Source organism: Schistocerca americana, chromosome 4, assembly GCF_021461395.2.
Source record: "Schistocerca americana isolate TAMUIC-IGC-003095 chromosome 4, iqSchAmer2.1, whole genome shotgun sequence".
NCBI lineage: Eukaryota > Metazoa > Arthropoda > Insecta > Orthoptera > Acrididae > Schistocerca > Schistocerca americana.
Window position 1 is genome coordinate 151,292,324 of NC_060122.1, and position 24,084 is coordinate 151,316,407.

At 38.5% G+C, this 24,084-nt stretch overlaps 1 protein-coding gene across 2 annotated transcripts in view; it reads right to left on the bottom strand.

Annotated features, from left to right (window-relative positions):
* LOC124612860 (nuclear valosin-containing protein-like) overlaps window positions 1-24,084 on the bottom strand; it is a 154,021-nt gene that overhangs the window by 42,647 nt on the left and 87,290 nt on the right. For both annotated transcript variants that reach the window (XM_047141291.1, XM_047141290.1), the window contains exons 7-9: window positions 22,676-22,810; window positions 9,589-9,808; window positions 1,427-1,709 (exon numbers count right to left, since the gene is read on the bottom strand). In XM_047141291.1, the coding sequence (XP_046997247.1) occupies window positions 1,427-1,709; window positions 9,589-9,808; window positions 22,676-22,810 (638 nt within the window). The remainder of the gene's footprint in view (window positions 1-1,426; window positions 1,710-9,588; window positions 9,809-22,675; window positions 22,811-24,084) is intronic.

A 24,084-nucleotide genomic window follows, 5' to 3' on the forward strand; every position in this document is an offset into this window, starting at 1 on the left:
AAATGTTCAAAAACTAATAGGGATGCGTTCAAAATCATATGAGTAATCGATAGACCAATGTGCGCTGGATGCTAAGCGCTTTGTGAAACAAGGTCTTTTTACTCAATAATATGAATTCCCATATTTTTCCCAGTTTTCTCCCAGAAGCCAAATTCTTGGGTTTTTACCAGATTTCCCAGACATATACACCCTGTCATTAAGAATTGTGATCTTATGTTAAATGTTTAACACAACAGAACAAGTATTACAGTTAGAAACTATGCATTTATCTTGAGACAGCGCAATTGACGGCAGGCGAATACCCATATTTTATTCATGGAGTATTTGAGAATGAGAGCACAGAGGCTTCCAACAAACTCCACATATAATTTCAAACCTTCACAAAACTTTTTCTCACTGACACCACCCACAAAATGATGAAAGACAAAACATTTATCACTCACTACATTTTTGCTGTTCATACAGTAAAACTTCAACAACACACATGACAATCTAATTTATTATTGTTTCCTATTACCTATATGCAACCCATTTTGCAGACAGTATCTACACATACTACTGAAAATACCCGCAAAATTATATCACTGTGTGATACACAGTTCGTGAGCTATGGTGTCATAGACACTTAGATGTTTGGCTTCTGCTTAAAATGTCACACAGATTACCCAGACTACACTCGCCCGTAATGCATGAGAGCACTTTGTGACTTCCAATAAACTTTAACCATAATTCCAAACCTTTTCTTAATTACATGCTTAACACACAAAATTTAACACAAACTCATTTGTAAAGTAATCAGACATTTGAAGCTGTTTTATACGTGGAAGTTCAATTCTTTAAAGAATATAGGATGTTTATTGGTGTCCTCCTATCCGAGTTTGTATACTTTGGAGATAACAGACTACTTTTTAGAAAAAAGTAGCACTGCTTTATGACATACTTCCACTGATCTCTCAACTACCTACTGTCATCTCTGCTATTTCTCATATTTTCAAATATTGTTTGATTCAAACAATTGTTTTCCACTTCTCATTCTGGATGCTGTCTCTCCCTTAACCTGATGCCCTGAGTGACTTTTCCATTATCCTTAAGCCTCACAAGTCCTTTCCCCCTAATCTTACATCTTAAGTAAACTTTGTCCATATTATAAATATATCCAGTTCACTGATTACTATCATTGGCTTACAGCAATATACACTTTACAATTAGACACACTGTGTGTTAAACTGGCCACTCAAAATGCACAGCACTGACTTGATTTGAAAACATTTAAGCAAAAAATCAACGATTAATAAGTAGTAATATCTATTTCTTAATAGGTATTAATACATTTTACTGTCTACTATTGAAATAAGTGGTAAAACTTTTCTGAAGTTACATAAAAGGTATCTGAAGTGAGATGAAGAGAATTTTACATCACGGGTACCTGTTCACAGCTACCATTGCAGCTTCCCTCATCAGTGCCATCAAATCAGCACCCACAAAGCCTGGAGTGTTTCGAGCAACCTCTTCAAAGTTGAAGTCTGGCGCAAGGCGCAAATTTGTGCATAATACTTTAAGAATTTCTGCTCTTGCCTCCTGATTTGGAATTCCCAGGCAAACTTCACGGTCAAATCTACCTGCACGTCTAAGAGCAGGGTCCAAGGAGTCTGGTCGGTTGGTTGCTCCAATAACGAGAACACCTGAACCACCGTCTCTCTGATTCAATTCTGCATTTGAATACATGGAAGAAAACAAGAGAAATTTAGATTTACTAAAACAAAAACAGCAACATTATTCTATAATAAATTAAAAACTTTCCACTGTGTTGTCCTACATTTTAAGCCTACCAAGGGGTGGGGGTGGGGGGGGGGGGGGGGGGGGGGGGGTGGGGGGGGGGGGGGGGGGGGGGACGACACCAATCATCCAACCATTATGAAGGAACAACTTGAAAATTCTCTGCTCTGAAGTTTTAACTCTCTCTAGTTTAATCATTCAAATAGATCTCTTTTGCAAACCAAAACTACATATTGTGCCAGCTTTCCAGATTGAAATGGTAACTTACACATCACATAAAAGCAATTTATTATTATTATTATTATTATTATTAATGGGAATGAAATAATCGTGTATGTGTAACAAACACCCAAAGATGAGTGCCCTATGGGCAATAAAAAAAGGTAAAATACAAGCGATTTTGAACAGGGCTTTGAGACACTTTAGATATCACAAGAAGAAAGAGAACAACAGATGCGGAGATCCAACAGCAAAATGTGAAGTTTACACAAAATTACAGTCAGGTAGATACAAACTAAACATCCTAAACTGCTCTAGAAATTGATGTGAGCACAGACTGAGAAAGAAAGCAAGTGAAAATACGTACGAGGTCGGAAAGAAGCCAGCAAATAATGTTAAGCATATAATATTGATTTTCAGAATTTATTTAAAAAACAGGGAAGTATACATGATTAATTTAAGTAATTTTGGACATTCATACAGGCATAGATAAGAGAAGAATTCTTTAACAAAGGTACTAACATAAACACTAAAATATGCTGCAGATATGGAAAAAGCAAAAGAAAACGTCGAACGGAAAAAGCGAAAGTTTCCAACAATGAGGAACAGTACCTACCATCAGAGATAAAGTTTTACAAGCACTAGATAATTGCTTTAAATTATTGTGTAGCCTAACAGATGCACCAGGAACACAAATTGTTCTTCATGAAAACAATGATATTATGGAAGTAAATGCCACAGTATGTGTATGAAGTTATTTGAGATTTGATGAAGGGAGTATCGTCACTAAGTGGAAGGGGACTGCCAAAATTATTTACACAATTTCTGTGGAAGATGATCATTTCTTTAAACAAACAATGCCATAATTATTCAACATTACAAGAAACTTCCTGGCAAACTAAATCTGTATGCTGGACCTGGAATCTAATTGGGGATCTTTGGCTTCGTGGGCAAGAGCTGTAACAACTGAGCTAATCAAGCTTAACTCGCAACTCGCCCTCACAGTTTTCTTCTGCCAGTGCCTCTCTTCTACCATGTAAACTTCCATATTTAAGTCTTGGTCTGGTACGCAATTTTAATCAGCCTGAAAGTCCCAAATGAGTGCACAATCTGCTACAGAGTGAAAATTCTTTCAGATCCTGTAGACCATTCAGTCTAATGTCCATAATGTTGAAGATATTAACAAAAAATTGAACATTTACAGGGTGTTTCAAAAATGACCGGTATATTTGAAACGGCAATAAAAACTAAACGAGCAGTGATAGAAATACACCGTTTGTTGCAATATGCTTGGGACAACAGTACATTTTCAGGCAGACAAACTTTCGAAATTACAGTAGTTACAATTTTCAACAACAGATGGCGCTGCGGTCTGGGAAACTCTATAGTACGATATTTTCCACATATCCACCATGCGTAGCAACAATATGGCGTAGTCTCTGAATGAAATTACCCGAAACCTTTGACAACGTGTCTGGCGGAATGGCTTCACATGCAGATGAGATGTACTGCTTCAGCTGTTCAATTGTTTCTGGATTCTGGCAGTACACCTGGTCTTTCAAGTGTCCCCACAGAAAGAAGTCACAGGGGTTCATGTCTGGCGAATAGGGAGGCCAATCCACGCCGCCTCCTGTATGTTTCGGATAGCCCAAAGCAATCACACGATCATCGAAATATTCATTCAGGAAATTAAAGACGTCGGCCGTGCGATGTGGCCGGGCACCATCTTGCATAAACCACGAGGTGCTCGCAGTGTCGTCTAAGGCAGTTTGTACCGCCACAAATTCACGAAGAATGTCCAGATAGCGTGATGCAGTAATCGTTTCGGATCTGAAAAATGGGCCAATCATTCCTTTGGAAGAAATGGCGGCCCAGACCAGTACTTTTTGAGGATGCAGGGACGATGGGACTGCAACATGGGGCTTTTCGGTTCCCCATATGCGCCAGTTCTGTTTATTGACGAAGCCGTCCAGGTAAAAATAAGCTTTGTCAGTAAACCAAATGCTGCCCACATGCATTTCGCCGTCATCAATCCTGTGCACTATATCGTTAGCGAATGTCTCTCGTGCAGCAATGGTAGCGGCGCTGAGGGGTTGCCGAGTTTGAATTTTGTATGGATAGAGGTGTAAACTCTGGCGCATGAGACGATACGTGGACGTTGGCGTCATTTGGACCGCAGCTGCAACACGGCAAATGGAAACCCGAGGCCGCTGTTGGATCACCTGCTGCACTAGCTGCGCGTTGCCCTCTGTGGTTGCTGTACGCGGTCGCCCTACCTTTCCAGCACGTTCATCCGTCACGTTCCCAGTCCGTTGAAATTTTTCAAACAGATCCTTTATTGTATCGCTTTTCGGTCCTTTGGTTACATTAAACCTCCGTTGAAAACTTCGTCTTGTTGCAACAACACTGTGTTCTAGGCGGTGGAATTCCAACACCAGAAAAATCCTCTGTTCTAAGGAATAAACCATGTTTTCTACAGCACACTTGCACGTTGTGAACAGCACACGCTTACAGCAGAAAGACGACGTACAGAATGGCGCACCCACAGACTGCGTTGTCTTCTGTATCTTTCACATCACTTGCAGCGCCCTCTGTTGTTGAAAATTGTAACTACTGCAATTTCGAAAGTTTGTCTGCCTGAAAATGTACTGTTGTCCCAAGCATATTGCAACAAACGGTGTATTTCTATCGCTGCTCGTTTAGTTTTTATTGCCGTTTCAAATATACCGGTCATTTTTGAAACACCCTGTACATGTAATTAGTCATATTACAGAAAAGAGCAGTAAGTATGAACTATCACACCATCAAGAGATACTGCATTTTTAGAAAGTATGATTTGATTTTGACAAAATCTGTACTAAGAAACAAAGTAATAATTTAGCCAGCTTAGTATAATGAACACCCCCCCCCCCTCCCCTCCGCCTGCTCAAAACACACACACACACACACACACACACACACACACACACACACACACACACTAAAATCATGGGGGGAATTCAAATTTGAATGAGTCAGGCAAAGATTCTGCTATAGCAAAAGATTCTAGGCAATCATATGAGAAGTCTCCACATCCCTTAAAAGGTAAAATGAAGTAATAATGTGTTTGCCTTTATTGCACACAAACATCCACAAAAATGGCAATACTCAATACAGGAAGTTTGGAAAAACAACTGAAAAATTACGAAGATTAAAGTAATGAATAACCAACATATCAAAACTAGCACAAAATAATAATGAAGTCAAAGGATTAGTTTACAAATATTGGTTTGGCAGCTGTACATGGACATTTATGGCTGAAAGCAGCTCCACAAATAATGGAGATGTGTATGTTGATGATTATTAGGAGACATGGGAAAACAAACAAATCAGGGAACAAACTGGGGTGGGAAATGTAAACACAACTGACATAAAAATGAAGTGGAGGTGGGCAGGGCACATAGCCAGGTGAACAAAACGAGGTAACAGTACGAGGAAGTACTTTGCTGTTTTCCAAGAATAAGAAAAGATCAATACAGTTACCTAACATATGACATCAGGAAACATCAGGCTGTATATGTGGACAAGAAAAAAAAATTCCCGGATTTACCGGTTAAAAAGACACTTTCTCCCACGTGACAGTATATTTTCCCTTATCAATCATTTGAATTGTTACGGTTTTATACACGGCGTACAATTTCCCAGCACTTAAGAAAATGAAACTTAGGGAAAAAGACACGTTGTGGAAATATCTTTGATGTGCAGCAACATGTACGCTGTGTATTTTTGTATTGCGAAAGCATAGATTGGGATTCCACCAAACACCGCATGTTACTTTCCGAATCATTGAAATCGAGATTTCAATGCGCTTTTGTAAGCCAGTCATAGCTCATGTCACGTGATCTCGCCAGCCGATGACAGCGGATATTCAGAGCATAGGACACGTGATGTAGTCAGCCAACAGCAACATCACTGTTAAGTGGCACGAACACACAAACAGGGAAAGTTAATAGCTTAAATTAATATACATAGCGTTGCTACAAGAAAAGCAAAGCTTTCACATATAATATTGGTCTCAAGCTGCAAGAGAAGCTAAGCTTTCGGACTTGCTGTTGACCTTTTTTGCGAGTGTTACACTTTAAGATATATCACACAAATGCGCCATTGAAATTTTTAAAAACAAAGATGAGGTGACTTACTGAACAAAAGCGCTGGCAGGTCGATAGACACACAAACAAACACAAACATACACACAAAGTTCAAGCTTTCGCAACAAACTGTTGCCTCATCAGGAAAGAGGGAAGGAGAGGGGAAGACGAAAGGAAGTGGGTTTTAAGGGAGAGGGTAAGGAGTCATTCCAATCCCGGGAGCGGAAAGACTTACCTTAGGGGGAAAAAAGGACAGGTATACACTCGCACACACGCACATATCCATCCACACATACAGACACAAGCAGACATATTCATTTTGGTCTTTAAATATGTCTGCTTGTGTCTGTATGTGTGGATGGATATGTGCGTGTGTGCGAGTGTATACCTGTCCTTTTTTCCCCCTAAGGTAAGTCTTTCCGCTCCCGGGATTGGAATGACTCCTTACCCTCTCCCTTAAAACCCACTTCCTTTCGTCTTCCCCTCTCCTTCCCTCTTTCCTGATGAGGCAACAGTTTGTTGCGAAAGCTTGAATTTTGTGTGTATGTTTGTGTTTGTTTGTGTGTCTATCGGCCTGCCAGCGCTTTTGTTCGGTAAGTCACCTCATCTTTGTTTTTATATATAATTTTTCCCACGTGGAATGTTTCCTTCCATTATATTAAAATTTTTAATAATGACATAAATGTCTGATCGCCTGCCACTCTTTAAAAAATCTCGCAATTAATAGCGGATGGGATTATTTGTAATCGAGAGAACAAGAACTCATCAGAAAATCTGGACTCGGTATTGCCTATTAGTTAACAACTTGCTGTTTTGTGTGACATAAAATTGAATATAGGATATATAAAACCAATACTGACAAGAGACAAGCAAGAAATTACACATTTCTTCAAACCTTAGCTCCTATCATTTTTTCCTCTCTTATCTTGCTACAGCTTTACATGGCCTGCTTTCCTTTCTGCGAAAGAATCTATTACCTCATCAAAGTTCGTAAAACGTTTTGCTACATGAAAAATCGAAATGTCGTTATCTAATACCAAAAAAGCTGTTAATACAAATAATACCCAAGACTGGTGTGGTTTCTCAATCTGATTACGACTATTTTGTCATTGTTTGCTAGATAAAACAAAATAGGCATTCTAACATGGTAGCAATTTTGAAACATACCAAATAAACGAGACTGTTTTGGCACAAATGGCCATTTTTATAACGACAGGATATAATTCACGAAGTACCAATATTAAATGCCTATTAGGCCCACTACAAGAAAAAGCTTTATGTTAGGTAATAGTTTCACATTTCATTCATACGCACCAGCTTCTCAAGCACAAGATCGAAAAGTAGTATTACGAAATATCGAAAAGTAGTATTACGAAATTTTTATATAAATTTGGAATCCTCTTATTCTTCCATAATTTGTGTGATGTCCCTGTTTCTTCTCCTTCCTCGTTCTACCAAACACTCTTGTCATCACCAATTCTGTAGCTACTGCTGTCATTGTCAAAATTTGTTCGCTGATTAACTTCACTAACCCTCCCAGAATCACAGGTTTAGTTATCCCGCAATTATTTTCCGGTTAGGCGTTATTACGTGTTCGAACAACACGTTTTCCACGTTACTTCCAGAGTAGAACTTACGCGGCTGCTAGCCGGGGTCTGTACTACTGGCCCTTACTAGTGTAGCAATCTGGCCAAAAATTTTCTGTCAAAATTTCATTTTCTTGGATACACCAAGAAGATAATGCATAATCTTTCTCACCTGTTATTCCTGTCAGTCGTTTATTTCCATTCTGGTAGTCTGAATCTATGGATTTCACTAGTAATTCTAACAATTCTGATCATTCGCAAACCCAATCAACCACATAATCAGACAGTGATTGGCATTCGCATTCGGCTTTACTTTCTCAGCTCGTAAAGCCCTGTCCCCTTTTGTCTGCAGAAAGTTTATTTCTAGATGCGACAAGGATTCTCCTGACAGAGACATCACATACACTATGCATACATTCAAAAGTCAACTTATGATTCATTCAGAAATCAACTTAAAATGTGTTCAAAAACCAACAGGGAAGCTTTTCAAAATCATATGATTAATCGATAGACCAATGTGCGCTGGATGCTAGGTGCTTTGCGAAACAAGTTTTTTTCCTGATGAATATGGATTTGACACCCCTTTTTCCCAGTAGCATCCAGCTGCTTGCTGCGACTATTTGCACAGCCAACAGCCACATTCCTGTAGCCAGAAGCGGGAGAATCTACCCAAAGCCTTTGACACATTTTCAATTGGTAGACTGCATGAGCACTGGGTGTCGTCGTATATGGCGCATTTCCTTTGCAATTTAAGTTATTTTCATTTTTTCCTCTCATTTATGTTTTATTGTTGAAGTATTGTTCTGCAGTAGTGGGATAAAGTAATATCCTTTGTTAGAGTACCGGTTCTTACCAGTCAACATTACAAAAATTTAACTGAAAAATAAAACAGCGAAAAATTCCCAGAATTCTAAAAATATTCTGGGTTTTTCCCGGTTTTCTACCGGATGAAAAAATTCCCGGGTTTTTTACCGGATCTCCCGGTTGCCTCGCGTCATACACACCCTGAACATGCATGACTAACAAGGATGTGTATGACAAAAGATTACAGTACTGCAGATACCTCACCTGGAGGTTTAGGGGAGATGATTCCGAACTTTTGTTTCCAATACAGTGGCAGGATCTTGGAATCAACCTAAGTCCATTTGATTAAAACTTCATTCACAATAGGGGTGTCAAGAGTTGTGGCTGCTAATTTTATCTTGCCAAGGAGTGAAGATGGTTGATTTGGTTCTACCAATTTACATTCCCTTTATCAACTGTGCTGCATTTTAACCGGGTCAGACAGTGAATGCGTGTGTATGCATATGACTCTAGCAAATATTTGTTTCTTAATGAGGAGAGAAGGAATTTTACAAATTTTTGAATTATGAGGGGAGACAATGGCTGCACACTACTTAGCTACAAGAGCTAAAGTTCCAACTACTACAAACAAATTCTAAAGTGAACAATAACATCCCTAATTTACAGAACCAATATGTTCCTTACTCAAGGACAAAAGGGGTATTTTGCCTGGCGAAGGTTGGAAAGAGGGCAGGTAACTCAGACCACAGATTTAAAGTGGGGACAAAGGGAGATGAAACGTGACAAACTGTCCAGTACCAGTGAGGAGACAAAATATGACAAACTCTCCATCACCAGTGAAGATAGATAAATAAATGTCCACAGACAAAGTGAAATTGCTTCACACATAGTTCTGCACTGCTAACTTAATTTTTATATAAAATGCCTTCTCACACAAGATAGGAAGCTGTCTTATTCGAATAAAAATGCTGATTATTATTCTTTTGATGCAACATAATATAGAAATTTAAACAAACTTACCACTAGTTTAAAATTAATTTAACGATATACGTATCAACAAACATTTTTCCTTTTACCATCAAGGCAGGTCAAGAGCTGTGCAACAATTCTCCTTTCCATTTCCCTCTGAGCTGTCAGACGATGTGGAGTTATAGCATCTATTTCATCAAGAAACAAAATACATGGTGACAGGCTGACTGCCTGATCAAATAAATCTCTTATTCGTCCTTCAGACTCTCCAGAGACTCCACCAACAAGCTCTGGAGCAGATATTTTCAGCATCGGCAACTGCAGTTCCTGCAACAAAACATTTACACTGATAATATATATCGCAGGCAGCAGAGGAAGAGAGCAATGCCCTTTTCTGATTTCTTATTAATAGGACACTTACATCTCCACAGATAATCAGTGAATCACACTTAAGTTCCTGGCAGGGGATTCACAATAATTCTCTATTATTCCACTCTAGAACAGCGTGCGGAAAAAAATGAACACCTATTTCCTTCCGTGCGAGCTCTGATTTCCCTTTTTTTATTATGATGATTGTTTCTCCCTATGCAGGTCAGCGTCAACAAAATATTTTTGCATTCAGAGGAGGAAGTTGGTGACTGAAATTTCGTGAGAAGATACCACTGCAATGAGAAATGCCTTTGTTTTAATTATGTCCACCACAAATCCTGTATCATGTCCCAGACACTCTCTCTCCTATTTCTTGATAATACAAAATGTGCTGCTCTTCTTTGAACTTTCTTGACATACTCAGTTAACCCTGTAACTGCACGGTCACCAGCACCTGTACGAAGTCCCAATTTTTACACAGTCCAATTTAGCCACAGTCACAAATGATGATGAAATGAGGTGGTCAACACAAACATCCAGTCCCCGGACAGAGAAAATCCCCAACCCAGCCGTGAATCGCACCAGGGATCCCGTGATCCAGAGGCTGCAATGCTAGCCACTAGACCACGAGCTGCGGACGACAAGGGTGGTGTAGGCAGTCTCTTTAGTAGATCTATTGCATCTTCTAAGTGTTCTCCTAACAAATCGCAGTTTTTGGTTCATCTTTCCCACACCATTCTCTGTGTGTTATTTCCAATTTAAGGTGTTCATAATTGTAATTCCTAAGTATTTAGTTGCATTTATGGCCATTAGATTTGATTGATTTATTGTGTAACCAAAGTTTAACAGATTCCTTTTAGCACTCATGTGGATGACTTCACACTTCTCAGTATTTAGGGACAATTGCCAATTTTTGCACCATAAAGATATTTTTTCTAAATCTGTTTTCCAATTTGTTTTTATCTTCTGATGACTTTACTAGAGGATAAATGACATTTTCATCTGCAAACAACCTAAGATGGCTGTTCAGATTGTATTCTAAATCATTTATATAGATAAGAAATAGCAGAGATCCTATAACGCTACCTTGGAGAATGCCAGAAATCACTACTGTTTTACTCTATAACTTTCCGTCAACTACTGTGAGCTGTGACCTCTTGGACAGGAAATCACAAATCCAGTTCCATAACTGAGACAATAGTCCGTAAGCAAGCAATTACATTACAAGCCGCTTGTGAGGTACGGAGTCAAAAGCCTTCTGGAAATCCAGAAACATGTTAGCACCCAACACTTTGTGCAAGTAAAGAGATAGTTATGTTTCACAAGAAAAATCTTTTCTAACTCTGCTTCAGCAGCACTGTCACTGATAGTACTTCCACTGTTATCACGCTGAGAAGGCATTGGTTGTATCTTGCCACTAGCATACTTTACATACAACCAGAATCTCTGTGGCTTTTCTGCCACGTTTCAAGACAAAGCTTCACTGTGGAAACTATTATATCATCTTGCATTGAACTCCACACTAAAATCTGAGCTTCTGTAAAAGGTCACCAATCTTGGGAATTTTGTATTCTTTTAAATTTGGGATGCTTTTTCGATGTTTCTGCAACAGTGTTCTTGCCAATTTTGCGTACCGAGGGGGATCAATTCCACAGTTTTGGTAATTCATTTGGTATAAATCTCTCTAATGCTGCTGATACTATGTCTGAATTGAAGCCACATCTGGCCTACACTTACACTGTTAATTTGGAAGGAGAGGAAATTGTCGCTCACAAAGGTGTCAAGCGAATTTTTATCTGCTCTTCAGAATACGTATATTTTTCGCTTACTTTTGGAGAATTTGAAGGTTACAGTATTCACTCTTGCTCCAGCTTTCTAGTCCTCTGGCTTTTTACCCAAGTTTATTTATTAATGCATACCTTTCATGTACTAGGAGTTAACCACCACGTTTCACAAGCTCTGGCACTATATTATCTTCGCAAGGTGTGCAAGTATTTTTCAATCTGTGTGGCTCCACTTTCCCTTTCTTCTTTGCTTGTCCATGTACTTTTCCACTGTACTTGTGGATCTCCTGATACTTGGTCTGAGTTGATATTCAGCATGTTTTCAAAATATTCTTTTGATCTTTGCAATACTTCTTTCCCCATAAATATCATGCTATTTCTATTTTTATATGCATTTAATGTAGGCTGAAATTTTTTCTGACTGTACTACCACACAACAGAGTTTTATTATTTCATATTAATCCTTTAGTTCCAGCTCTTGAAATTTTTCTTGCTACTTTGCATTAACCATTAAACTATTCATTTCTTATGTAAATCTTAAAATTTTCCCAGCATTTTGAATACTGATGATTCTGAAATGTAGCCAGTTGTCTTTTTCTATCACACATAATATTTCGTTATTTCATCTCAACACATGCCAGACATCTTTGTGTGAAGTGTCTAAGACTGGCATTGGCTGTTCATGTTGCATAATTGGTACACTGTATACTTTATGTGCCTGAATCGTGATCATAAATACAACACTGACCACACTGCTAGTAGGCAATGCCTTGGATAGTGGAAATAAGCAACTCTCATGTCCGATGGGTTGCTGCTGACTGTGGCCATTGGCATACTCTGTCCTCTATGCTCAGAACAAATTCTGGAAATTCCATGCATTACACGACTGATAGCCATATGTTATGTTAACATGTGGGAAGAAGCCTTGTAACTAGGCACTGATCCAGCACAGCAGCAATTGCCTGCATATGGCTTCACTGCCACCCTAGGGTGGCTTAGAAGACATCCCCTGAGAATTCTGTGTTTTCCAGGTATTACAAACTTCCAGGTGAATATATACATTTGTTTCTCGCATATCGTAACTAACACAATCAATAAGTAACAACTTTATGGTCCTCACTTACAAGAAGATGGAACTCTCATAAAAAATTTAAAATGCTGTGTGTAACTATAGTTTCGTGGAAAACAATACTAACATATGAGGTTTATAATGAAGTAGTGAAAAATAGCAAATTAAGGCCACTGACAACAAAACCAAAATTACTGCAATGACAGAAATCTATTTAAAATCAAGCAGACTTATACAACATAATACACTTTACTGCCAAAAAATCAAACACTTTATCCACTATTTTCAATTGCAAGTAATGTGTACTTACATGATGCATTTACAGTATTTTTAAAGATTTCATTTATGTGAATTCCAATTATTTCTAGAAACGTGAAAGTCTCAATGATTTCTTGAAACACACAAGTCGCAACTCAAAACTCGCAGAATGTCATTTAGATCTTAAGACACAGGTACAAAATTTTCAATTTTTCATGTAATTTCACAATTTATGAAATGTATACACTGTCGCAATGAAATTATCCAATTTTTTAAAAGCCTTTATTTGTTCTTCTACTGCCAATGTTTCTTTTGTCGCACTTTCTAAAATTTTAAAATGGTTTGGGTTTAACCCCTTCACTTCCACATTTTTCTCAAGTACTATGATCGTCCACCCAACCTATACAACATACTAGTCCATCCCAATGCCACTCTAGACTCCCAATCCCTTCCCGTAGGGATCGTATCCCTGTGGCAGATCAAGGTGCAAGGCATGCCCATCTACCCACCCAGCACCTCCTACTCCAATCCTATCGGGGGCTTATCCCACCTCATCATAAGTCGGGCCTCCTGTGAAAGCAGGCATGTTACGTAGGAATTCTGCTACAAACAATTCACAGGCTTTTGCGTTGGTATGACTTCCAACCAGCTGTCTGCCAGGATGAATGGCCACTGCCAAATTATTGTCAAGAACAAAGTTTTACCACATAGTGGCCTGACATGCAGCTGAGCATAACATTCTCAATTTCAATGGCTGCTTCACAACTTGAGCCATCTGGATCATTTCCTCCACTACCAGCTTCCCTGAACTACTCTTGCTTGCAGTTATCCCGTAGCTGTCCTGGCCTCAATCTCTGATAACCCACTGTCCCCACAACTTCCACCCAAGGTCCCCTTTCTCTGTCACCCTCTCCCAATTCACTTCCCCTTCAGCATGAACCGCATTCCACTGGCTGCTAAAATCACACCAGCCTATATATCTGCCACTCCTCCATCCCACTTTCCTAGCTGGCAAACACACTGCCACCCTCTAAGCCAAGAGCCACCCACCCCTAGTCCTCCTCCCTGCCTCCCACCCACATCTCCCTTTACTCACCACTTCCGACACTACCCTCATAACAACCAGTCCACCTGCTGAGAATAGCACTATAGTGTGCATGTGGGTGTTTTAGTCTACCTCATCGAATAATAACTAAGAATATAGCAATTTTTCTTTCTTTTATGTGTGGTTATCAGCCACTCAGTGCTTCTGCTTTACATTGTGTGGTCTCCTTTAATGCTGAAGTATTTATATAACTTGTGTGAGAAGAGCACAATATCTTGTGTTCAGCTGAAATATGGCAGGTTAAGTTTATATGCAGGGAAACCAACAAGTGGTCCGGAAAAAAAAAGAAAAAAAAAAGGGGGGTTGCAGCACTGTGCATGACCATGGTGGAAGATTAGCATTAAAGACTGTTTAGATTAATGAAACACTTTACTTGACACTAACATTGACTGCTGATGAATAATGCTTCCAAGAGTCATACCAGCACAATTTATTAATTGTTCAATGTGTGTTATTAAGAATTTAATGTGTACAATATGAGAGCTGTAAATAAAGTAGTGGTAATATTAATAGAACACAATATTTAATTAACCAAAAATACATTTGCATTACATTCCTTCAGTACAGTCACCCAAAAAGCCTACTAAGTTCTGTCAAATATCAAGAAGCCGCTGGTGACAGTTGACAAGGCATAGCTCAGCTTAAGCTATACTTGACTATGTTCTTGTTGAAATTTCTGTGGGCATTGCAATCTGGGTGATGCCATCCTTCTGAGTAATGCTTTAACTCAGGCTTGTACCCACGTCTCAAAAATGGTGACAATATGCTGTAGAAATGTTTCCCTCATTGTGATGTGTGTCCAGGTGGACAGCAGCCAGTGCATACCAGTGCCATTTCGTACGTCATTCAGTCGATGTGGAACCCAAAGGAATGCAAGGAATGTTAAAGTCATCTCGTCAGTATGTGCCACACCATTTGATGACAGACCAACATCTACAAATAATTCCCAGATGGTCCATACATGGTCTATGGAAATGAGACCACTAACGATGTAAATGTGATGTTGAGGGATGGATGGCCAACCTGTGCGGTGCAAATCCACAATCTCCACACATGAAGTAGTATCAGGAACACAATGCGATGAAACCATCTTTCTTATCATGGTATGCCCAATGACTTTTAGATTCTGACACATACTAAAGTGCAATTGTTTCCACTTGATAACAGCCATATGGTCAAAACTGCAATACTGAGTTTTAGAAATAATTTTACAAAGGTGATCACGAAGTCTTTTACAGAATTTCACTAACTATGAAATCCAGCTACAACACTTTAATCTTTGTTTTTGATTGAGATTTCTCAAATGTGTTACTTTGCAAAATCATAAAAACCTTCTGGTTTCCAAGCACATATTTTACTGGACTATAATGCCCACCCACAAAAAATAAATGAAAAAATTGGCATCTAAATCATGTTTTTCAAATTAAAAATACAAATAAATGGATCATATTTTCTTCTATTCAAAGTTCATGGCCAAGCCACTTTGAGTGGTACCATCATTCACTGTTTCCATTTTGTAACACAGGCCTTGCATTTCTTATATTTTGGAGTTATAGTGTTGAAGTTGTGGAGGTATGGCCTGGGATTGTAGAAAGCTCACAGTTCAGCAAAAGCAGACAATATGTTACGTCAATGATACTCTTAACATAAAACTTTTTGACATTGCGAAGAAATACGATGAAGCACTGTCCATGTGTGAGGCATAATCAAAAATAAGGAAGTGTTCTTAAATGCCAATGATAACAATTCCTGGGGATACAAAAGGAAAAATTTTCACATGTCTGCACTCAAAGATGTGAAAACATCCTTTAAATGTAATTTCACGCAATGAGAAGTGATAGCATTCCTATAGTCAGAAACATACTGAAATGAAAGCTCGTGAAATCGCCCTGAAGATCGGTACTGAAAATCTCAGTGCACTGAAGAGCTAGTTAGATCATTTTAAAAAATATCATGATCTGTCACTTCAAAGTGTAAGAGGAGAAACTGAGGCTGCGGTCAGAGAGCATAAGCTATTGGAAGAAAATTACGCTGCCACCACTGATACAGCAATATATACAACTCCCTTTGCCAGAGCAGTACCAGACTAAATTCAATGACTGTATTACTCTGACATGGAGTGGTGCAGTTGGACTACTGGAACACAGAGGAATGTTGGGGCACAACAATCCACTTACCAACCCTGAAAACACATGGCTGACGACATGTTCAAACTGTCAACCACCCTCGGCGTCACACCAACATGTGCCAAGACTCCTGTAACTAGCAGCATCCTCTGTGCCTGCATTCATCGTTAGACGGGCAGGCTCGATGATACACCTGCAGTGAAGAGTTTGGTGACAGAAACCCGGTGACAGGTGGCCTCAGGACAAACTCCTTAGAGTGTGATGCTTGTGACAGGCTAGTGTCAGAGTTTCCACCAGCTGTACTAAGGACAGCTATGCCTGCTTTCAATCAAGCATGTTACATTTGCATGACCTGGTTGCTACTGCAGCTTGTTGTCAGCACCTCGCACTGTACAAGAGCTTCACCCACGACCACCTCCACGTCTTCAACATGATCCTGTGTCCATTACTCTCAAGTCGAATTCACAACTCCTGGGTAGAAAAGCAATTATGCCATCCCGACAGACCAAAGCAAATGCTCATCCACCTATCAACAACAGACTGGGGAAGCAATAAGTTACAATGCGAAACATGACCGAACACATTTGAATTTTGCAGGCTATGTCTAATACAAATCTTCTACAAAACTTTTAAAGTTCACAAAGAATAATCACTTCCAATTAACAAAAAATGGCTTTCTAAAATTCAATAATTAATGAACAGAGAATATACATCTGAAAATAAACTCTAGCCTTAGCTGCCATTGATAAGAGAAACAATTTTCATCACAGTATGCGTAAAACATTATGTGAGTTATTTACACACACACACACACACACACACACACACACACACACACAAAAAAAAAAAATTGTTCTGTAAATGGTTTCAACAGAGGTTTTATAAGTTTGTGAATGACACAGTTACAGTTAAAATTAAGTCCGAAAACCAGCCTCACATAGCTCGAGATGACAATTTAATTTGATAAGCCACCTGGACTTATTATTATTATTATTATTATTATTATTAACGGTTAACCTCATTTTCTCACCGAAATTTCTCTACTGATGTTCTGTCCAGGTTCTTTTGGTTCCAGTTCTTGGTCTGTCTACAATTTGATTACTCTCTACAATTGTGGAGGCGATATCCTGTAGAACACCACCTATGATGTCGGTTCCCTAATTATCTCTTTCAGTTTTAAGCACCTCTCTGAACTTGATTTAGCTAATGAGTTAGACAACCAGCCTGTCATCACTCATTGTGAAAAATAAACATTAATTTCACTTTTCTCTTCCTGAAAGTGCAGACTTCCTGAGATTTACTTTTCACACAAATTCCACTTACACAGATAGGGGCAAAAAATGTTCTCAGATTTTTGTTTTTTTGTTTTTTGATGTAATGAAATGGTGGTTTGCTACCAATTAGTTAGGTTTTCTATGTCTGTGATGCTTATAGTTTTATTAGTGTATTTTAGTGTTTTTGTTTTGCATTCAGAGATAATCACTCTGTTCCAAGAGATTCTATAGGCTTTTTGTAATTTAGAGATTCAATCTCTGTTTCACAATTTAATCTTCCGAAGGTTTATGAATCCCTCTAGCTACACTATGTGATCAAAAGTATCCAGACACCTGGCTGACAATGGCTTACAAGTTCATGGCACCCTTCACCGGTAATGCTGGAATTCAACATTGTTTAGGCCCACCCTTAGCCTTGATGACAGCTTCCACTCTCGCAGGCATATGATCTACCAGGTGCTGGAAGATTTCTTGGGGAATGGCAGTCCATCCTTCATGGAGGGCTGCACTGAGCAGACATATCGATATCTGTCGGTGAGGCCTGGCACGAAGTCAGTGTTCCAAAACATTCTGAAGGTGTTCTATAGGATTCAGGTCAGGACACTGTGCAGGCCAGTCCATTATAGGGCTGTTATTGTCATGTAACCACTCCGCCACAGGCCGTGCATTATGAACAGGAGCTCGATGACGTTGAAAGATGCAATCACCATCCCTGAATTGCTCTTCAACAGTTGGAAGCAAGAAGGTGCTTAAAACATCAATGTAGGCCTGTGCTGTGATAGTGCCATGCAAAACAACAAGGGTTGCCAGCCCCCTCCATGAAAAACACGACCAAATCCATAACACCACTGCCTCAGAATTTTACTGTTGGCACATCACACGCTGGCAGACGTTCACTGGGCATTTGCCATACCACAGCCTGCCATTGGATCGCCACATTGTGTACCGTGATTCGTAGCTCCACACAATGTTTTTTAACTGTTCAATCATCCAATGTTTATGCTCCTTACACTAAGCGAGGTGTCATTTGGCAATTACCGGTGTGATGTGTGGCTTATGAGCAGCCGCTCTACCACGAAATCCAAGTTTTCTCAATTCCTGCCTAACAGTCATAGTACTTGCAGTGGATCCTGATGCAGTTTGGAATTCCTGTGTGATGGTTAGGATAGATATCTACCTATTATACATTACGACCCTCTTCAACTGTCAGCGGTCTCTGTAAGTCAACAGACGAGGTCAGCGTGTACGCTTTTGTACTGTAAGTGTCCCTTCACGATTCCACTTCACTATCACATCGGAAACAGTGGACCCAGGGATGTTTAGGAGTGTGGAAATCTCGCGTACAGACATATGACACACTTGACACCCAATCACCTGATCACGTTTGAAGTCTGCGAGTTCCCCAGAGTGCCCCACTCTGCTCTCTCATAATGTCTAATGACTAGTGAGGTTGCTGATATGGAGTACCTGGCACCACAATGCACCTAACATGAAAACATATGTTTTTGAGGGTGTCCGGATACTTTTGATCACATAGTGTACGTGCTTTTAAGTATCTGAGGTATTTTGACAAGCTGAGTTGTTGTAGGTTGGCTACACAGGCTCTAAGTAGTTCGTACCAAGTGCTAACATTTTATGTAGGATATCTGTAGTCAAGTTTTGGCAGCAGTTTCTTGGAGTTTTTATAGGGAGTGAATCAGATCTTTTTTACGGTTGGAGAGAACCGCTAGATCTTCGAAGGCCAAATATTATACACGAATTATTTTGACAGTGACTGGCAATAGTTACTCCTTTAACTTCTTTCTCGCTGAGCATGATCACTTTTTATACAAAATTGAATTGGCAGCAGCACATACTTGGCTATTCAATTCTGCCAGAATTACTGCAGATAGAATTTGTTATAAACTATTATAATAAATGAACAGCTGTCTTCAAATATGAAACCAAATTATTTTTCATTTATATGGAAATTTATGGAAGATAACTGGCTTACTTAATAGCTCTTTTAGGAAACTTGGAAATTTTTGTACAGGAATCCATTTTCAAATCTTGAGTTTTGGCCAGGGTCTAAATATTTCCTCTTGGCTGTTTGAAACCCTAGTGAAGTAGCAGTGGTGACAAACCACACACCTATTTGAAGTTGATCTGTTCCCCCCCCCCCCCCCCCCCTTCATTTTTACACTTTTAAAGCGCCTAAAGGTCATGTATGCATCACAAATTACTTGCCTCAGCACTAAAACTTTATTTTTCACAAGATTTGATGCATTAATCCACTTTACGATTGCTTGTATGTTTAACAAGTTTTTTGTATTTTTGTTTCCGCAATAATAAATTTGTCATCGCTTCTAAGGCACAAAAACTCCTAAACCAGAAGTATTCACTGCAGAACACATTATTTTTCCCCTTTTTCCTATTGCATATAATTATTATTCTGACAGACAATTAAAAAATGAAATGTGACACTTCTCACATTAACATATCCGTACACTTCTGGCCAAACCCTCCTTGTTGTTTTGGAAATACCATGAAGGTTTCACACTGTCACACCAGACAGAATAATATTTTAGTTCTATGAGAAGGACAAAATAGGGTATTTGACTGTTTTCTGGAAATTGTCTTAAATGGTCAATTATGTCATTTTATGCTCCTAACATGCTTTTTTTCCCTCTTTAATTTCGGTATTCTTTTATAAAATTGAAATGAAATTCAAATAATTTGAAAACCCGCTAAAACGCTCCATTCGAGTCATGTGATGCCTGTGACATCACTGGCTAGCGTGCTGTTCCTGCTGTCATAAAGCTTAATCACAGTGATGTCTTGTTTTGGAATTAATGTTTCAGAAATTGGATTACAAATGGTATCCAGTACCATAATGTACAACTATATCTATAAAAACTTCTGAAAAGTTGTTATTGAGTGTTCCAGAGAATGAGAAGGTGTGTATAATGTGCCCGAAAATTGCCATAATGTCAATACGCAAGCTCGTGAAATTAATAAAAAATGTGTTGCATTGTGAAGTGGACATTAATTTACCTCCAAGACATGTTTTCCCACAGTTACAAGGAAGGATAATGTCACTAAACAAAATTAAACATTTAGTGAAAATTGTTGTTTTAGCCGAATCTACCTAAATTGTCTGGTAGCTTACCTGTTACAGTGGTAGATCATTGAATTTTATATGATGATGATTACAGATTGCTGATTTGAATCCAGTCTGAATGAATATTCTAACTTACTTGTAAAACGACTTTACACTTCTCTCAAATGGAAACCAAATCACGATTACGAAACTTCATCACACCAATCAGAAACAGAATATTAATCCTTGGTGTTTACATGCGTTTACATTTGCAATCACTTTTCACACACACATCGCTTTCAAAAAGATATTTTCTGGTTAATGTGACCACACAGTTTTTACCTTATTAGAAACAAAGTTTCATCATTTTACATAAAGATGAAGTAAATCTGCTTTGTACATTGATGTTAGTTCACACTCACAAACATAACAGCCCTTACATTTACGTTATCCGCATGCTGTAGATGCTTTATGTCTCTCTCTAAATAAAACCTAATGTTCTACACCTTGTTGTACTATGGGATTACGGTGATATTGTCACCACTAGCAATGCTCTCCAATAAAGAGAATTGTTTGTTCATAAAGTAGAATAATTTATTTATCCTCTGTTGTCCATTACTCAGACCAAGATTAATTTGATGCTGTATATAAAATATCCCAATATCGAAAGAACTACTAGACTCAGTTATTGCTACTGCTATTCTCGTATTTTGCATATAACTGTCAAAAAAATATGACCCTACCAGGACTCGAACACATGACCTCATAACTTCTTGTCAGCTGCACTATCCATTGCACCACCGAGCACCTACTGACCACAGTCTCTCTGGTAAGTGTCTTCTACATAGCAAATCAGCACTAAAGTTTGTCCAGAATAATTCCACTTTGTTTTTCTTTGTAGTTCATGGCTGATAGTCAACAATCTAGTTATAATGTACGGTCCCACTTTACAAATGTTCTACAATTCCTTATTTTTGAGCGAGTTTAACAATGTTGCAGGGAGAAGAATGTCCATTGTTGCACACATTGCCACTCTAAATGGGTGGTGCATTAATGGTTCAGCTTTTGCTAGTTTTGCACTATCAGCATTCACGAAATTCCTTTCAATTGTTACTTAGGTTGCAAGTGCATTTTCTATCACCAAATAGCTAAACTGTTTGCAGAAAAAGTACGTAAAGGCCTCGTAACTTCGGCTTATACTCCTGTAACACATGTATAGCTTTGTCTTTCTTCCTAGTCTGTGATGTCATGAGAGCATCACCCAGTGACAGAGTATTCTCGATTGCACAACCAAATCTTGATATTTAATGATTTTTAAGCTTTAATTAATTATATAAAAATAATATTTTGTGAGAATATTGACCATAAATGCTATTTAAATTTTATAAGCAATCATAGTAACAACAACCTGAACCACATTTTTAAGATAGGAAAATAGTTTATTAGAAGTAACCAGATTGGCTGACCTGTATTCACCTTTAGGGGTTGATTTTCTAAATACAATACTGCCAACAGACTCCTTTAAATGTTTCCAGTACTGTTGGTTCCTTCTTCATGAAGAAAGGGGTAGGTTCGGGAAGAGGGGAAGGCCCCAGATAGAGAGCAAACCACCTACAATAAGGATATGAAAGATGGAGATGTGACAGAGGTGTCAGAGAAATACAACTCTTTACTTCAAGCTGCACTGAACACCACAGTTAATGTTGTCCATGATCACAGTTTTCCCCCTGTATTGCTTCAAACTGATCCCTACAAGGGAACAATTACTTATATTGGAGCTGTGGCATGAGACTGAATATTTGTGATTGACAGGGGCATAACACCTAAAATGCAATAGCAAAATAATAGCTTATACACCCTTAAGCAGAAGCAACTCCTTCAAATTTTCCTCTATATTTAAAAAGCCAGCAATTAAAAAATGTTTGCACATCTGAATACCTGTTAGCCATGTTCTAATTTATTCCAATTCAGTGATAGCTAAATGTATACTTCTCTTCTGCTGTTCATAAGTTAATATTAACTTTTTATTTTCATATGGAATAAATAAGGAAGGACATGTTTCTTATATTAAATAGTTCAGTGAAAAACCATATCAATATTATCAGTAAAAAGAAAGATTAGAACACTTACACCAGCAATAGCTTGAGCCAGCAATGTTTTTCCACATCCTGGGGGCCCATGAAGAAGAAATCCTCGAGGTGGTGTCACTCCAATCCGTTTGTATATTTCAGGATGTTGAATATGGACCAGCAACTTGCACACCTCCTGCAAAATATTTGGAAAATTAAAACTGTAACAGAATCAAGATAATTTCATTTTATTTAGTCACATCTGAAATGTTTTAGGAACTTTGACAAATTCCATATACAAGGGTTTGACACAAAGTGACAGCTGAATATGTACTTGAAAAAGTGACCCGCACATGAGCAGAATACATGCTATAAGGCTGGCTGGCCATTAGCCTAGCTGTGCCTTCTTGCGAGTGCAATGGTGGAGTGAGCAATAGGGCTCTTGCCCCCATGGGGCACAGTTGGAACAGCCTGACTTAAATGAATGCTCTTTTCACTTCTCTAAGAAAATGGAGAAGCCATTTCGCCATACAGCCGATATGGTCCGACAAAATGGAAACACATTTTACTTACTACATCAATCACACACTGACAACCACCCTCTAAAAAGGACTTTTTCATCACTTCGGAAGAAGGAAAAGAATCTTTAAAACAAAGTGACAGGAAATGACTGAGCAGGTGAGGATATTCACTTCCTTAAAAGACATTAACTTAAAGCAAAGAAATGACAATCTTTACATAATCAGTGAATAAAAATATATGAACTGAAGTACTTGTTTTCCTTAGAGTCCAACAAAATCATTGCCAATAACCCAATCTCATTTTGCAAGATTGTGGTTTGTACAAACTGACTTGTTAATATCAGAGAGAAATTTCAATGAGGGAGAAGCATCAAGTTGTAATATAAGAGAACTACCATGCATATAAATCTCCTACACACACTCCCTAGAAACCGCACACTGATGATTACTGACAACTGACTAGCTAGTGTTTGTTTTCTACTGCGATGCAGCTCACAGAATGGCCACATGAATGAGTGTAATATCTTAACCCCCTAACATAATTTTTTTCAAAATTATGTTCCAAACAACAATATTTTTTTATTAATGCAAACATCCTATAATGAATGACATTACAGCCAGACATATAAATATAGTTTTTATAGATCAAAAGAATGAGTTACAAAAATTTGAAGGTCATCAATAATGAGCTCCTGAGTAAACTGGTGCACTTGACTGACAAAAATCTCCTGCAACTTGAAGTCATTTTTTACATCCTGTATGGCTATTTCACATCAATTTCCTGTGAACGTAAATCTTCGAAGAGCTAGCTGAAGCACAGTGGGTGTAATTATCTTGTACCACTGGCAAGCACTTGCCATTCAACTGACAAAATATTGCCACTTTTAGTCTCTAATGAAGTAACATCACATTCTTCTTCACTTTCTAAGCTTCTGAATTCAACATCAAA